Here is an 18212-nt window from a genome sequence, read left to right on the forward strand (position 1 = left end):
CTGTATATCATGTATAGGTTCTGGGTGGGGAGTGTCTGTATATCATGTATAGGTTCTGGGTGAGGGGTGTCTGTATATCATGTATAGGTTCTGGGTGAGGGGTGTCTGTATATCATGTATAGGTTCTGGGTGAGGGGTGTCTGTATATCATGTATAGGTTCTGGGTGAGGGGTGTCTGTATATCATGTATAGGTTCTGGGTGGGGGGTGTCTGTATATCATGTATAGGTTCTGGGTGGGGAGTGTCTGTATATCATGTATAGGTTCTGGGTGGGTGTATATCATGTATAGGTTCTGGGTGAGGGGTGTCTGTATATCATGTATAGGTTCTGGGTGAGGGGTGTCTGTATATCATGTATAGGTTCTGGGTGAGGGTGTCTGTATACTATGTATAGGTTCTGGGTGAGGGGTGTCTGTATATCATGTATAGGTTCTGGGTGGGGGGTGTCTGTATATCATGTATAGGTTTTGGGTGAGGGATGTCTGTATATCATGTATAGGTTCTGGGTGAGGGTGTCTGTATACCATGTATAGGTTCTGGGTGGGGGGTGTCTGTATATCATGTATAGGTTCTGGGTGGGGGATGTCTGTATATCATGTATAGGTTCTGGGTGGGGGGTGTCTGTATATCATGTATAGGTTCTGGGTGAGGGGTGTCTGTATATCATGTATAGGTTCTGGGTGGGGGGTGTCTGTATATCATGTATAGGTTTTGGGTGAGGGATGTCTGTATATCATGTATAGGTTCTGGGTGAGGGTGTCTGTATACCATGTATAGGTTCTGGGTGGGGGGTGTCTGTATATCATGTATAGGTTCTGGGTGGGGGATGTCTGTATATCATGTATAGGTTCTGGGTGGGGGGTGTCTGTATATCATGTATAGGTTCTGGGTGAGGGGTGTCTGTATATCATGTATAGGTTTTGGGTGGGGGGTGTCTGTATATCATGTATAGGTTCTGGGTGAGGGGTGTCTGTATACCATGTATAGGTTCTGGGTGGGGGGTGTCTGTATATCATGTATAGGTTCTGGGTGGGGGATGTCTGTATATCATGTATAGGTTCTGGGTGGGGGGTGTCTGTATATCATGTATAGGTTCTGGGTGAGGGGTGTCTGTATATCATGTATAGGTTTTGGGTGGGGGATGTCTGTATATCATGTATAGGTTCTGGGTGGGGGGTGTCTGTATATCATGTATAGGTTCTGGGTGAGGGGTGTCTGTATATCATGTATAGGTTTTGGGTGGGGGGTGTCTGTATATCATGTATAGGTTCTGGGTGAGGGTGTCTGTATACCATGTATAGGTTCTGGGTGGGGGTGTCTGTATATCATGTATAGGTTCTGGGTGAGGGGTGTCTGTATATCATGTATAGGTTCTGGGTGGGGGGTGTCTGTATATCATGTATAGGTTCTGGGTGAGGGGTGTCTGTATATCATGTATAGGTTCTGGGTGGGGGGTGTCTGTATATCATGTATAGGTTTTGGGTGAGGGATGTCTGTATATCATGTATAGGTTCTGGGTGAGGGTGTCTGTATACCATGTATAGGTTCTGGGTGGGGGGTGTCTGTATATCATGTATAGGTTCTGGGTGGGGGATGTCTGTATATCATGTATAGGTTCTGGGTGGGGGGTGTCTGTATATCATGTATAGGTTCTGGGTGAGGGGTGTCTGTATATCATGTATAGGTTCTGGGTGGGGGGTGTCTGTATATCATGTATAGGTTCTGGGTGAGGGGTGTCTGTATATCATGTATAGGTTCTGGGTGGGGGGTGTCTGTATATCATGTATAGGTTCTGGGTGAGGGGTGTCTGTATATCATGTATAGGTTCTGGGTGAGGGGTGTCTGTATATCATGTATAGGTTCTGGGTGGGGGGTGTCTGTATATCATGTATAGGTTCTGGGTGGGGGGTGTCTGTATATCATGTATAAGTTCTGGGTGAGGGGTGTCTGTATATCATGTATAGGTTCTGGGTGAGGGGTTTCTGTATATCATGTATAGGTTCTGGGTGGGGGGTGTCTGTATATCATGTATAGGTTCTGGGTGGGGGGTGTCTGTATATCATGTATAGGTTCTGGGTGAGGGGTGTCTGTATATCATGTATAGGTTCTGGGTGGGGGGTGTCTGTATATCATGTATAGGTTCTGGGTGGGGGGTGTCTGTATATCATGTATAGGTTCTGGGTGAGGGGTGTCTGTATATCATGTATAGGTTCTGGGTGAGGGGTGTCTGTATATCGTGTATAGGTTCTGGGTGAGGGGTGTCTGTATATCGTGTATAGGTTCTGGGTGAGGGGTTTCTGTATATCGTGTATAGGTTCTGGGTGGGGAGTGTCTGTATATCATGTATAAGTTCTGGGTGAGGGGTGTCTGTATATCATGTATAGGTTCTGGGTGAGGGGTGTCTGTATATCATGTATAGGTTCTGGGTGAGGGGTGTCTGTATATCATGTATAAGTTCTGGGTGGGGGGTGTCTGTATATCATGTATAGGTTCTGGGTGAGGGGTGTCTGTATATCATGTATAAGTTCTGGGTGAGGGGTGTCTGTATATCATGTATAGGTTCTGGGTGGGGGGTGTCTGTATATCATGTATAGGTTCTGGGTGAGGGGTGTCTGTATATCATGTATAGGTTCTGGGTGAGGGGTGTCTGTATATCATGTATAGGTTCTGGGTGGGGGGTGTCTGTATATCATGTATAGGTTCTGGGTGGGGGGTGTCTGTATATCATGTATAGGTTCTGGGTGAGGGGTGTCTGTATATCGTGTATAGGTTCTGGGTGAGGGGTGTCTGTATATCATGTATAGGTTCTGGGTGGGGGGTGTCTGTATATCATGTATAGGTTCTGGGTGAGGGGTGTCTGTATATCATGTATAGGTTCTGGGTGAGGGGTGTCTGTATATCATGTATAGGTTCTGGGTGAGGGGTGTCTGTATATCATGTATAGGTTCTGGGTGGGGGTGTCTGTATATCATGTATAGGTTCTGGGTGAGGGGTGTCTGTATATCATGTATAGGTTCTGGGTGAGGGGTGTCTGTATATCATGTATAGGTTCTGGGTGAGGGGTGTCTGTATATCGTGTATAGGTTCTGGGTGGGGGTGTCTGTATATCATGTATAGGTTCTGGGTGGGGGGTGTCTGTATATCGTGTATAGGTTCTGGGTGGGGGGTGTCTGTATATCGTGTATAGGTTCTGGGTGGGGAGTGTCTGTATATCATGTATAGGTTCTGGGTGAGGGGTGTCTGTATATCATGTATAGGTTCTGGGTGAGGGGTGTCTGTATCTCGTGTATAGGTTCTGGGTGAGGGGTGTCTGTATATCATGTATAGGTTCTGGGTGAGGGGTGTCTGTATATCATGTATAGGTTCTGGGTGAGGGGTGTCTGTATATCATGTATAGGTTCTGGGTGAGGGGTGTCTGTATATCATGTATAGGTTCTGGGTGGGGGTGTCTGTATATCATGTATAGGTTCTGGGTGAGGGGTGTCTGTATATCATGTATAGGTTCTGGGTGAGGGGTGTCTGTATATCATGTATAGGTTCTGGGTGGGGGGTGTCTGTATATCATGTATAGGTTCTGGGTGAGGGGTGTCTGTATATCATGTATAGGTTCTGGGTGAGGGGTGTCTGTATATCATGTATAGGTTCTGGGTGGGGGGTGTCTGTATATCATGTATAGGTTTTGGGTGAGGGATGTCTGTATATCATGTATAGGTTCTGGGTGAGGGTGTCTGTATACCATGTATAGGTTCTGGGTGGGGGGTGTCTGTATATCATGTATAGGTTCTGGGTGGGGGATGTCTGTATATCATGTATAGGTTCTGGGTGGGGGGTGTCTGTATATCATGTATAGGTTGTGGGTGAGGGGTGTCTGTATATCATGTATAGGTTCTGGGTGGGGGGTGTCTGTATATCATGTATAGGTTTTGGGTGAGGGATGTCTGTATATCATGTATAGGTTCTGGGTGAGGGTGTCTGTATACCATGTATAGGTTCTGGGTGGGGGGTGTCTGTATATCATGTATAGGTTCTGGGTGGGGGATGTCTGTATATCATGTATAGGTTCTGGGTGGGGGGTGTCTGTATATCATGTATAGGTTCTGGGTGAGGGGTGTCTGTATATCATGTATAGGTTCTGGGTGGGGGGTGTCTGTATATCATGTATAGGTTCTGGGTGAGGGGTGTCTGTATATTATGTATAGGTTCTGGGTGAGAGGTGTCTGTATATCGTGTATAGGTTCTGGGTGGGGGGTGTCTGTATATCGTGTATAGGTTCTGGGTGAGGGGTGTCTGTATATCATGTATAGGTTCTGGGTGAGGGGTGTCTGTATATCATGTATAGGTTCTGGGTGGGGGGTGTCTGTATATCATGTATAGGTTCTGGGTGGGGGGTGTCTGTATATCATGTATAAGTTCTGGGTGAGGGGTGTCTGTATATCATGTATAGGTTCTGGGTGAGGGGTTTCTGTATATCATGTATAGGTTCTGGGTGGGGGGTGTCTGTATATCATGTATAGGTTCTGGGTGGGGGGTGTCTGTATATCATGTATAGGTTCTGGGTGGGGGGTGTCTGTATATCATGTATAGGTTCTGGGTGGGGGGTGTCTGTATATCATGTATAGGTTCTGGGTGAAGGGTGTCTGTATATCATGTATAGGTTCTGGGTGAGGGGTGTCTGTATATCGTGTATAGGTTCTGGGTGAGGGGTGTCTGTATATCATGTATAGGTTCTGGGTGAGGGGTTTCTGTATATCATGTATAGGTTCTGGGTGGGGAGTGTCTGTATATCATGTATAGGTTCTGGGTGGGGAGTGTCTGTATATCATGTATAGGTTCTGGGTGAGGGGTTTCTGTATATCATGTATAGGTTCTGGGTGAGGGGTTTCTGTATATCATGTATAGGTTCTGGGTGGGGAGTGTCTGTATATCATGTATAGGTTCTGGGTGGGGGGTGTCTGTATATCATGTATAGGTTCTGGGTGAGGGGTGTCTGTATATCATGTATAGGTTCTGGGTGGGGGGTGTCTGTATATCATGTATAGGTTCTGGGTGAGGGGTGTCTGTATATCATGTATAGGTTCTGGGTGAGGGGTGTCTGTATATCATGTATAGGTTCTGGGTGGGGGGTGTCTGTATATCATGTATAGGTTCTGCGTGGGGGGTGTCTGTATATCATGTATAGGTTCTGGGTGAGGGGTGTCTGTATATCATGTATAGGTTCTGGGTGAGGGGTGTCTGTATATCATGTATAGGTTCTGGGTGAGGGGTGTCTGTATATCATGTATAAGTTCTGGGTGAGGGGTGTCTGTATATCATGTATAGGTTCTGGGTGGGGGGTGTCTGTATATCATGTATAGTTTCTGGGTGGGGGGTGTCTGTATATCATGTATAGGTTCTGGGTGAGGGGTGTCTGTATATCATGTATAGGTTCTGGGTGAGGGATGTCTGTATATCATGTATAGGTTCTGGGTGGGGGGTGTCTGTATATCGTGTATAGGTTCTGGGTGAGGGGTGTCTGTATATCATGTATAGGTTCTGGGTGAGGGATGTCTGTATATCATGTATAGGTTCTGGGTGGGGGGTGTCTGTATATCGTGTATAGGTTCTGGGTGAGGGGTGTCTGTATATCGTGTATAGGTTCTGGGTGAGGGGTGTCTGTATATCATGTATAGGTTCTGGGTGGGGGGTGTCTGTATATCATGTATAGGTTCTGGGTGAGGGGTGTCTGTATATCATGTATAGGTTCTGGGTGGGGGGTGTCTGTATATCATGTATAGGTTCTGGGTGAGGGGTGTCTGTATATCATGTATAGGTTCTGGGTGAGGGGTGTCTGTATATCATGTATAGGTTCTGGGTGGGGGGTGTCTGTATATCATGTATAGGTTCTGGGTGGGTGTATATCATGTATAGGTTCTGGGTGGGGGGTGTCTGTATATCATGTATAGGTTCTGGGTGAGGGGTGTCTGTATATCATGTATAGGTTCTGGGTGGGGGTGTCTGTATATCATGTATAGGTTCTGGGTGAGGGGTGTCTGTATATCATGTATAGGTTCTGGGTGGGGGGTGTCTGTATATCATGTATAGGTTCTGGGTGAGGGGTGTCTGTATATCATGTATAGGTTCTGGGTGAGGGGTGTCTGTATATCGTGTATAGGTTCTGGGTGGGGGTGTCTGTATATCATGTATAGGTTCTGGGTGAGGGGTGTCTGTATATCATGTATAGGTTCTGGGTGAGGGGTGTCTGTATATCATGTATAGGTTCTGGGTGGGTGTATATCATGTATAGGTTCTGGGTGGGGGTGTCTGTATATCATGTATAGGTTCTGGGTGAGGGGTGTCTGTATATTATGTATAGGTTCTGGGTGAGGGTGTCTGTATATCATGTATAGGTTCTGGGTGGGGAGTGTCTGTATATCATGTATAGGTTCTGGGTGGGTGTATGTCATGTATAGGTTCTGGGTGAGGGTGTCTGTATACCATGTATAGGTTCTGGGTGAGGGGTGTCTGTATATCGTGTATAGGTTCTGGGTGAGGGGTGTCTGTATATCATGTATAGGTTCTGGGTGGGGGGTGTCTGTATATCATGTATAGGTTCTGGGTGAGGGGTGTCTGTATATCATGTATAGGTTCTGGGTGAGGGGTGTCTGTATATCATGTATAGGTTCTGGGTGGGGGTGTCTGTATATCATGTATAGGTTCTGGGTGAGGGGTGTCTGTATATCATGTATAGGTTCTGGGTGGGGGGTGTCTGTATATCATGTATAGGTTCTGGGTGAGGGGTGTCTGTATATCATGTATAGGTTCTGGGTGGGGGGTGTCTGTATATCATGTATAGGTTCTGGGTGAGGGGTGTCTGTATATCATGTATAGGTTCTGGGTGGGGGGTGTCTGTATATCGTGTATAGGTTCTGGGTGAGGGGTGTCTGTATATCATGTATAGGTTCTGGGTGAGGGGTGTCTGTATATCATGTATAGGTTCTGGGTGAGGGGTGTCTGTATATCGTGTATAGGTTCTGGGTGAGGGGTGTCTGTATATCATGTATAGGTTCTGGGTGAGGGGTGTCTGTATATCATGTATAGGTTCTGGGTGAGGGGTGTCTGTATATCGTGTATAGGTTCTGGGTGGGGGTGTCTGTATATCATGTATAGGTTCTGGGTGGGGGGTGTCTGTATATCGTGTATAGGTTCTGGGTGGGGGGTGTCTGTATATCGTGTATAGGTTCTGGGTGGGGAGTGTCTGTATATCATGTATAGGTTCTGGGTGAGGGGTGTCTGTATATCATGTATAGGTTCTGGGTGAGGGGTGTCTGTATATCATGTATAGGTTCTGGGTGGGGTGTGTCTGTATATCATGTATAGGTTCTGGGTGGGGGATGTCTGTATATCATGTATAGGTTCTGGGTGGGGGGTGTCTGTATATCGTGTATAGGTTCTGGGTGGGGGGTGTCTGTATATCATGTATAGGTTCTGGGTGAGGGGTGTCTGTATATCATGTATAGGTTCTGGGTGGGGGGTGTCTGTATATCATGTATAGGTTCTGGGTGAGGGGTGTCTGTATATCATGTATAGGTTCTGGGTGAGGGGTGTCTGTATATCATGTGTAGGTTCTGGGTGAGGGGTGTCTGTATATCATGTATAGGTTCTGGGTGAGGGGTGTCTGTATATCATGTATAGGTTCTGGGTGAGGGGTGTCTGTATATCATGTATAGGTTCTGGGTGGGGGTGTCTGTATATCATGTATAGGTTCTGGGTGAGGGGTGTCTGTATATCATGTATAGGTTCTGGGTGAGGGATGTCTGTATATCGTGTATAGGTTCTGGGTGAGGGTGTCTGTATATCATGTATAGGTTCTGGGTGGGGGGTGTCTGTATATCGTGTATAGGTTCTGGGTGGGGGGTGTCTGTATATCATGTATAGGTTCTGGGTGAGGGGTGTCTGTATATCATGTATAGGTTCTGGGTGGGGGGTGTCTGTATATCATGTATAGGTTCTGGGTGGGGGGTGTCTGTATATCATGTATAGGTTCTGGGTGGGGGGTGTCTGTATATCATGTATAGGTTCTGGGTGAGGGGTGTCTGTATATCATGTATAGGTTCTGGGTTGGGGGTGTCTGTATATCATGTATAGGTTCTGGGTGAGGGGTGTCTGTATATCATGTATAGGTTCTGGGTGGGGGGTGTCTGTATATCATGTATAGGTTCTGGGTGGGGAGTGTCTGTATATCATGTATAGGTTCTGGGTGAGGGGTGTCTGTATATCATGTATAGGTTCTGGGTGAGGGGTGTCTGTATATCATGTATAGGTTCTGGGTGAGGGATGTCTGTATATCATGTATAGGTTCTGGGTGAGGGGTGTCTGTATATCATGTATAGGTTCTGGGTGAGGGGTGTCTGTATATCGTGTATAGGTTCTGGGTGGGGGGTGTCTGTATATCGTGTATAGGTTCTGGGTGGGGGTGTCTGTATATCATGTATAGGTTCTGGGTGAGGGGTGTCTGTATATCGTGTATAGGTTCTGGGTGGGGGGTGTCTGTATATCATGTATAGGTTCTGGGTGAGGGGTGTCTGTATATCATGTATAGGTTCTGGGTGGGAGGTGTCTGTATATCATGTATAGGTTCTGGGTGGGGGGTGTCTGTATATCATGTATAGGTTCTGGGTGGGGGGTGTCTGTATATCATGTATAGGTTCTGGGTGGGGGGTGTCTGTACATCATGTATAAGTTCTGGGTGGGGGGTGTCTGTATATCATGTATAGGTTCTGGGTGGGGGGTGTCTGTATATCATGTATAGGTTCTGGGTGAGGGGTGTCTGTATATCGTGTATAGGTTCTGGGTGGGGGGTGTCTGTATATCATGTATAGGTTCTGGGTGAGGGGTGTCTGTATATCATGTATAGGTTCTGGGTGGGAGGTGTCTGTATATCATGTATAGGTTCTGGGTGGGGGGTGTCTGTATATCATGTATAGGTTCTGGGTGGGGGGTGTCTGTATATCATGTATAGGTTCTGGGTGGGGGGTGTCTGTACATCATGTATAAGTTCTGGGTGGGGAGTGTCTGTATATCATGTATAGGTTTTGGGTGGGGGGTGTCTGTATATCACGTATAGGTTCTGGGTGGGTGTCTATCATGTATAGGTTCTGGGTGGGGGGTGTCTGTATATCATGTATAGGTTTTGGGTGGGGGGTGTCTGTATATCACGTATAGGTTCTGGGTGGGTGTCTATCATGTATAGGTTCTGGGTGGGGAGTGTCTGTATATCATGTATAGGTTTTGGGTGGGGGGTGTCTGTATATCACGTATAGGTTCTGGGTGGGGAGTGTCTGTATATCATGTATAGGTTTTGGGTGGGGGGGTGTCTGTATATCACGTATAGGTTCTGGGTGAGGGGTGTCTGTATATCGTGTATAGGTTTTGGGTGGGGGGTGTCTGTATATCATGTATAGGTTTTGGGTGGGGGATGTCTGTATATCATGTATAGGTTCTGGGTGAGGGGTGTCTGTATATCGTGTATAGGTTTTGGGTGGGGGGTGTCTGTATATCATGTATAGGTTCTGGGTGAGGGATGTCTGTATATCATGTATAAGTTCTGGGTGAGGGGTGTCTGTATATCACGTATAGGTTCTGGGTGGGGGGTGTCTGTATATCACGTATAGGTTCTGGGTGGGGAGTGTCTGTATATCATGTATAGGTTTTGGGTGGGGGATGTCTGTATATCATGTATAGGTTTTGGGTGGGGGATGTCTGTATATCATGTATAGGTTTTGGGTGGGGGATGTCTGTATATCATGTATAGGTTCTGGGTGGGGGGTGTCTGTATATCATGTATAGGTTTTGGGTGGGGGATGTCTGTATATCATGTATAGGTTCTGGGTGAGGGGTGTCTGTATATCGTGTATAGGTTTTGGGTGGGGGGTGTCTGTATATCATGTATAGGTTCTGGGTGAGGGATGTCTGTATATCATGTATAAGTTCTGGGTGAGGGGTGTCTGTATATCACGTATAGGTTCTGGGTGGGGGGTGTCTGTATATCACGTATAGGTTCTGGGTGGGGAGTGTCTGTATATCATGTATAGGTTTTGGGTGGGGGGTGTCTGTATATCACGTATAGGTTCTGGGTGGGGAGTGTCTGTATATCATGTATAGGTTTTGGATGGGGGGGTGTCTGTATATCACGTATAGGTTCTGGGTGGGTGTCTATCATGTATAGGTTCTGGGTGAGGGTGTCTGTATATCATGTATAGGTTCTGGGTGGGGGGTGTCTGTATATCATGTATAAGTTCTGGGTGAGGGTGTCTGTATATCATGTATAGGTTCTGGGTGAGGGGTGTCTGTATATCATGTATAGGTTCTGGGTGGGGGGTGTCTGTATATCGTGTATAGGTTCTGGGTGAGGGGTGTCTGTATATCATGTATAGGTTCTGGGTGGGGGGTGTCTGTATATCATGTATAGGTTCTGGGTGAGGGATGTCTGTATATCATGTATAGGTTCTGGGTGAGGGGTGTCTGTATATCATGTATAGGTTCTGGGTGAGGGGTGTCTGTATATCATGTATAGGTTCTGGGTGGGGGGTGTCTGTATCATATGTAAGATTCTTGTTATCAGTATGTAACCTTCGAGGGAAGGGTATTGCTCAGTATATAATGTGCAGGTTATTAGGGGCCGTACATCATATATAGGGTCCAGGGATGAGTATATGATGTATAATGCAGGGCTTACGGGGACATGGTGTTCATGGAAGTGTAGCTCCCTTATCCGTGTGCCGTTTATTCTAACCCTCTGCCATTCTCTCCGTCCCAGGCTGCTGGTGGTGCGTACTGGGGAGGACTTATGGTCCTCCTGGCCCTCTGATCACGGTGGGACCCTGGAAACAAGATGGAAAGAGACCCCCAGACCTAGAAGAGCAAAAGCCTCAGGAGAGCGGCGCAATGCAGCATCTGAGGGTGACACAGAGGCCACCAATGGCAAAGGTCCAAGCATGGAGAGCACATCAGGAGGAGAAAAGCCCTCCAGGAAAGAGACAGCAGGGGCTCGGCAACCAACATGGGACCCCAAGAGACACCCACGTACAGCTGCAGCTAACAAGACTGCAGGTAGAGCCCAGAGTACAAGATGAGAGACAGACCAAATGTGATCAGCCAGCAGAAATCAGACAGCTGGAACGTGACAGCGCCGGTCATGGAAAGGAACAACGTGGGAAAGACCAAATGTTACATATCAAGTTGTACGAGATGCAGGACATGTTACACCAGAAGCAGAAGGAGAACGAAGATATGTGCAAGAAGCTTCAAGAGGTGAGACGTGATCATCACTATGGCTTGGGTGGCACAATCATGGGTCTTGTGGTCATCCTTATGGCTTGGGTGGCACCATTGTGAGTCTTTTAGTCATCCTTATGGCTTGTGTGGCACTATCATGGGTCTTGTGGTCATCCTTATGGTTTGTGTGGCACAATCATGGGTCTTGTGGTCATCCTTATGGTTTGTGTGGTACCATCGTGGGTCTTGTGGTCATCCTTATGGCTTGTGTGGCACAATCATGGGTCTTGTGGTCATCCTTATGGTGTGTGTGGTACCATCGTGGGTCTTGTGGTCATCCTTATGGCTTGTGTGGCACAATCGTGGGTCTTGTGTCATCCTTATGGCTTGTGTGGCACAATCATGGGTCTTGTGTCATCCTTATGTTTTGTGTGGTACCATCGTGGGTCTTGTGGTCTTCCTTATGGTTTGTGTGGCACAATCATGGGTCTTGTGGTCATCCTTATGGTTTGTGTGGTACCATCGTGGGTCTTGTGGTCATCCTTATGGTTTGTGTAGTACCATCGTGGGTCTTGTGGTCATCATTATGGTTTGTGTGGTACCATCGTGGGTCTTGTGGTCATCCTTATGGCTTGTGTGGCACAATCATGGGTCTTGTGGTCTTCCTTATGGCTTGTGTGGCACAATCATGGGTCTTGTGTCATCCTTATGTTTTGTGTGGTACCATCGTGGGTCTTGTGGTCTTCCTTATGGTTTGTGTGGCACAATCATGGGTCTTGTGGTCATCCTTATGGTTTGTGTGGCACAATCATGGGGCTTGTGGTCATCATTATGGTTTGTGTGGTACCATCGTGGGTCTTGTGGTCATCCTTATGGCTTGTGTGGCACAATCATGGGTCTTGTGCTCTTCCTTATGGCTTGTGTGGCACAATCATGGGTCTTGTGTCATCCTTATGTTTTGTGTGGTACCATCGTGGGTCTTGTGGTCTTCCTTATGGTTTGTGTGGCACAATCATGGGTCTTGTGGTCATCCTTATGGTTTGTGTGGCACAATCATGGGTCTTGTGTCATCCTTATGTTTTGTGTGGTACCATCGTGGGTCTTGTGGTCTTCCTTATGGTTTGTGTGGTACCATCGTGGGTCTTGTGGTCATCCTTATGGCTTGTGTGGCACAATCATGGGTCTTGTGGTCTTCCTTATGGCTTGTGTGGCACAATCGTGGGTCTTGTGTCATCCTTATGGTTTGTGTGGTACCTTCGTGGGTCTTGTGGTCATCCTTATGGTTTGTGTGGCACAATAATAGGTCTTGTGGTCATCCTTATGGTTTGTGTGGTACCATCGTGGGTCTTGTGGTCAACCTTATGGTTTGTGTGGTACCATCGTGGATCTTGTGGTCATCCTTATGATTTGTGTGGCACAATCATGGGTCTTGTGGTCATCCTTATGGCTTGTGTGGCACAATCATGGGTCTTGTGGTCATCCTTATGGCTTGTGTGGCACAATCGTGGGTCTTGTGTCATCATTATGGATTGTGTGGCACAATCATGGGTCTTGTGTCATCCTTATGTTTTGTGTGGTACCATCGTGGGTCTTGTGGTCTTCCTTATGGTTTGTGTGGCACAATCATGGGTCTTGTGGTCATCCTTATGCTTTGTGTGGCACAATCATGGGGCTTGTGGTCATCCTTATGGTTTGTGTGGTAACATCGTGGGTCTTGTGGTCATCCTTATGGTTTGTGTGGTACCATCGTGGGTCTTGTGGTCATCCTTATGGTTTGTGTGGTACCATCGTGGGTCTTGTGGTCATCCTTATGGTTTGTGTGGTACCATCGTGGGTCTTGTGGTCATCCTTATGGTTTGTGTGGTACCATCGTGGGTCTTGTGGTCATCCTTATGGCTTGTGTGGCACAATCATGGGTCTTGTGGTCTTCCTTATGGCTTGTGTGGCACAATCGTGGGTCTTGTGTCATCCTTATGGTTTGTGTGGTACCATCGTGGGTCTTGTGGTCATCCTTATGGCTTGTGTGGTACCATCGTGGGTCTTGTGGTCATCCTTATGGTTTGTGTGGCACAATAATAGGTCTTGTGGTCATCCTTATGGTTTGTGTGGTACCATCGTGGGTCTTGTGGTCATCCTTATGGTTTGTGTGGTACCATCGTGGATCTTGTGGTCATCCTTATGGTTTGTGTGGCACAATCATGGGTCTTGTGGTCATCCTTATGGCTTGTGTGGCACAATCGTGGGTATTGTGTCATCCTTATGGTTTGTGTGGTACCATCGTGGGTCTTGTGGTCATCCTTATGGTTTGTGTGGTACCATCGTGGGTCTTGTGGTCATCCTTATGGTTTGTGTGGTACCATCGTGGGTCTTGTGGTCATCCTTATGGTGTGTGTGGTACCATCGTGGATCTTGTGGTCATCCTTATGGTTTGTGTGGCACAATCATGGGTCTTGTGGTCATCCTTATGGCTTGTGTGGCACAATCGTGGGTCTTGTGTCATCCTTATGGTTTGTGTGGTACCATCGTGGGTCTTGTGGTCATCCTTATGGTTTGTGTGGTACCATCGTGGGTCTTGTGGTCATCCTTATGGTTTGTGTGGTACCATCGTGGGTCTTGTGGTCATCCTTATGGTTTGTGTGGTACCATCGTGGGTCTTGTGGTCATCCTTATGGTTTGTGTGGTACCATCGTGGGTCTTGTGGTCATCCTTATGGTTTGTGTGGTACCATCGTGGGTCTTGTGGTCATCCTTATGATTTGTGTGGCACAATCATGGGTCTTGTGGTCATCCTTATGGCTTGTGTGGCACAGTCATGGGTCTTGTGGTCATCCTTATGGCTTGTGTGGCACAATCGTGGGTATTGTGTCATCCTTATGGTTTGTGTGGTACCATCGTGGGTCTTGTGGTCATCCTTATGGTTTGTGTGGTACCATCGTGGGTCTTGTGGTCATCCTTATGGTTTGTGTGGTACCATCGTGGATCTTGTGGTCATCCTTATGGTTTGTGTGGCACAATCATGGGTTTTGTGGTCATCCTTATGGCTTGTGTGGCACAATCGTGGGTCTTGTGGTCATCCTTATGGTTTGTGTGGTACCATCGTGGGTCTTGTGGTCATCCTTATGGTTTGTGTGGTACCATCGTGGGTCTTGTGGTCATCCTTATGGTTTGTGTGGTACCATCGTGGGTCTTGTGGTCATCCTTATGGTTTGTGTGGTACCATCGTGGGTCTTGTGGTCATCCTTATGGTTTGTGTGGTACCATCGTGGGTCTTGTGGTCATCCTTATGGTTTGTGTGGTACCATCGTGGGTCTTGTGGTCATCCTTATGGTTTGTGTAGTACCATCGTGGGTCTTGTGGTCATCCTTATGGTTTGTGTGGTACCATCGTGGATCTTGTGGACATCCTTATGGCTTGTGTGGCACAATCATGGGTCTTGTGGTCATCCTTATGGTTTGTGTGGCACCATCGTGGGTCTTGTGGTCATCGTTATGGTTTGCGTTGCACTATAATGGGGCTTGTAGTCATCTTTATGGCTTGTGTGGCAACATTGTGGGTCATGTGGTTACTCCCACGTTTTGTACCTGTGTTTTACAGATGAAGCACCAGGTTGAGGAGATATCTAGTCTTCAGCCCCAGCTGGTAAGTTGAGCTTAGTAGTAGAATACTCTTGGATCTGAATCCCACAAGTGACCCCATCATCTCCAGTTGGGGATAATATGTAGGTATCTGTCCTATTAGAAACATGATGGAGAATATTGAATGTTGCTATCAGCAACCTGAAAATAGGGACACCCCCTGGTGAACCACCACAAATCTTAGCCACACTTAGCGGCAGATCCAGGGAAACCAGGAACTATTCTTAGCTGTGATGATCTGAGGTTGTGGATTTTAATAATCACCTAAGCAGGTTAACGATGCAACAATATTTTATTCCTCACATCCATGGTAATACAACTCCAGGTAAATGGTCAAAATACAGTTCTTCAGTCCTCAAGTTCCCAACCTGGGATCAGTAGTTCCACTGACTTTGTATCAGACCATACTCACTGTCTCCCAACTTTTGGTTGGCCCACAGATTTTGTATCTCCTGCCAGTATAGTCTGTAGCCACAGTCCACCATTCACCAGACGGAAGCACAGGTATCCAGTCACAACAGTCCTTTTAGAAAGTGTAAATCCCAACTACATATCCCACTCCTGTAGCATGTTTATCCAGCCCAGTTGGTACTGGTTTGCTCGACTCCATATGCCATCGATCCATCCATGTCCTCAGATTAGATCCTCTCCCTTCGACATCATTCCACCAACTCCTCACTAAACATGTGGCTTATTTTCTCCTTCAGTGGGCTCAGCCCCCTGAATGGGCAGAACTGCTCTCACCTCCCCACACCCCCAAAGCTCAGTGTTCACTAGTGGAGAGATCTTTCTCAGGTCGACCGCATCACCTGGGTCTACATGTGAGACTCCCTGTGGTGAAGGCTCCACCGGATCTTCTTTCAACACTTACACAATTGGCTTAGTCGCTGTTTGAACAATGGTTAGAGTCTCCTGAGATACTGATGAGATTAGTGGAATGCTGGACACTTTACAAGTTATATTAGTGTACATAAAGTGACGAGCAAGCAGAACATTAATAAAGCACAGCCGGCAACCTCTAATAAAGCACAATAATAATATCGATGGAAACGGAGCTCCGTGCTGGAAAAGTCTCATAGTCTTTAGTAAGTGGCCACTTCCTCACATAAGCGATACTTCTTTTCACATGGAGTCAGGAATAAGCCGAATCCTTTACTTTTAGGGGGACACAGATCTGGAGAAGCACCGTGACCTCCTGGTGTCAGAGAACGGACGTCTGAGGCAGGAGCTGCGGCATCTGAGGAGCCAACTGGACAGTGAAAATAGTCAGGTAACACCATGCCCTCCCTGCAACCTCGGGGCTGAGGTCAGACCCCACACTGGCGCTCTCCTGTGACAAGCTGCTTTCTTGGTTTTTGTGATCCAGGAACTGTCGGCTCTGAGGCAACGTCTCCTGCGCCTGGAGCACGAGGAGGCTGAGAGAAAGGCACTCATTTGCACTTTACAACTCGAGGTTCAGCAGAAAGCGGAGAGGCTGGCCGAGGCGGAACTTCGAGCGAGGGACTCCGTACGAGAGAGGGTGGAGGAAGAGGAGAGGTTGAATCGCAGATTAAGGGAGTGCCAGCTCTCTCAACCGCCGCAGATAAAGGTTAATCATGTGTCATGTCTTACTAGAACTATACAAAAATGTTCCGGCTGCCAGCTGAAAAGCGGAGAGGGCAGCATCCCAACCGTGACCCCATACCACCACAAGTCTGCCCCCAACGTCCCGCTCCGCTGGCACCGGGCCACCGACCACATCCGCAGATCCAGAGAAAGTAGAAATGTCATCGTGATTCCTACCTGAAAGGTTCTTGTCCTCACCGGCCTCCTGCAGCCTCAACGGAGCAGGTCTTATTCAATAGATAGACCAGAAATGGCTCCTAACAGTCCTGGAACTTCACAGGAACCATCTGATTGATGGGGATGGATGAAGCCATGAGGACGTGAAGGACATTCCAGGCAAGAACGACATCTTACCATGCTCAAGCTGATAGTATGTGATGTGTATAAGGCGTTCGACGTGTGCGTACGACGTGCATGTGTGCAGTGTGTATGATGTGTATGATGTGATGCGTGCAGTGTGTATGTGTATGATGTGATGTGTATGTGTGATGTGTGCAGTGTGTATGATGTGTATGTGTGATGCGTGCAGTGTGTATGATGTGTATGTGTGATGCGTGCAGTGTGTATGTGTATGTGTATGATGTGTATGTGTGATGTGTGCAGTGTGTATGATGTGTATGTGTGATGCGTGCAGTGTGTATGATGTGATGTGTATATGTGTGTATGATGTGTATGTGTGATGTGTGCAGTGTGTATGATGTGTATGTGTGATGTGTGCAGTGTGTATGATGTGTATGTGTGATGTGTGTATGTGTATGATGTGTATGTGTGATGTGTGCAGTGTGTATGATGTGTATGTGTGATGTGTGCAGTGTGTATGATGTGTATGTGTGATGTGTGCAGTGTGTATGATGTGTATGTGTATGCGTGCAGTGTGTATGTGTATGATGTGTATGTGTGATGCGTGCAGTGTGTATGTGTATGTGTGATGCGTGCAGTGTGTATGTGTATGATGTGTATGTGTGATGCGTGCAGTGTGTATGTGTATGTGTGATGTGTGCAGTGTGTATGATGTGATGTGTATGTGTGATGTGTGCAGTGTGTATGATGTGATGTGTATGTGTGATGTGTGTATGATGTGTATGTGTGATGTGTGCAGTGTGTATGTGTATGATGTGTATGTGTGATGCGTGCAGTGTGTATGATGTGATGTGTATGTGTGATGCGTGCAGTGTGTATGATGTGTATGATGTGTATGTGTGTATGTGTATGATGTGTATGTGTGATGCGTGCAGTGTGTATGTGTATGTGTGATGTGTGCAGTGTGTATGTGTATGATGTGTATGTGTGATGCGTGCAGTGTGTATGTGTATGTGTGATGTGTGCAGTGTGTATGATGTGATGTGTATGTGTGATGTGTGCAGTGTGTATGATGTGATGTGTATGTGTGATGTGTGTATGATGTGTATGTGTGATGTGTGCAGTGTGTATGTGTATGATGTGTATGTGTGATGCGTGCAGTGTGTATGATGTGCATGTGTGATGCGTGCAGTGTGTATGTGTATGATGTGTATGTGTATGTGTGATGTGTGCAGTGTGTATGTGTATGATGTGTATGTGTGATGTGTGCAGTGTGTATATGTATGATGTGATGTGTATGTGTGATGTGTGCAGTGTGTATGTGTATGATGTGATGTGTATGTGTGATGTGTGCAGTGTGTATGTGTATGATGTGTATGTGTGATGTGTGCAGTGTGTATGTGTATGATGTGATGTGTAT

General features: G+C 46.9%; 1 protein-coding gene across 2 annotated transcripts in view; it reads left to right on the top strand.

Annotated features, from left to right (window-relative positions):
* The first annotated feature begins 10772 nt into the window (after positions 1-10772).
* KIFC3 (kinesin family member C3) overlaps positions 10773-18212 on the top strand; it is a 41194-nt gene continuing 33754 nt past the window's right edge. Inside the window, exons 1-4 of one of the 2 annotated variants that reach the window (XM_073659849.1) lie at positions 10773-11289; positions 14847-14891; positions 16050-16157; positions 16254-16475. In XM_073659849.1, the coding sequence (XP_073515950.1) occupies positions 10924-11289; positions 14847-14891; positions 16050-16157; positions 16254-16475 (741 nt within the window). In that variant the 5' untranslated portion in view covers positions 10773-10923. The remainder of the gene's footprint in view (positions 11290-14846; positions 14892-16049; positions 16158-16253; positions 16476-18212) is intronic. The other variant, XM_073659850.1, reaches the window with a different exon arrangement.

The sequence above is a fragment of the Phyllobates terribilis genome, unplaced genomic scaffold, assembly GCF_046119375.1.
Source record: "Phyllobates terribilis strain yellow unplaced genomic scaffold, ASM4611937v1 Scaffold_14__1_contigs__length_39327217, whole genome shotgun sequence".
Taxonomy (NCBI): Eukaryota; Metazoa; Chordata; class Amphibia; order Anura; family Dendrobatidae; genus Phyllobates; species Phyllobates terribilis.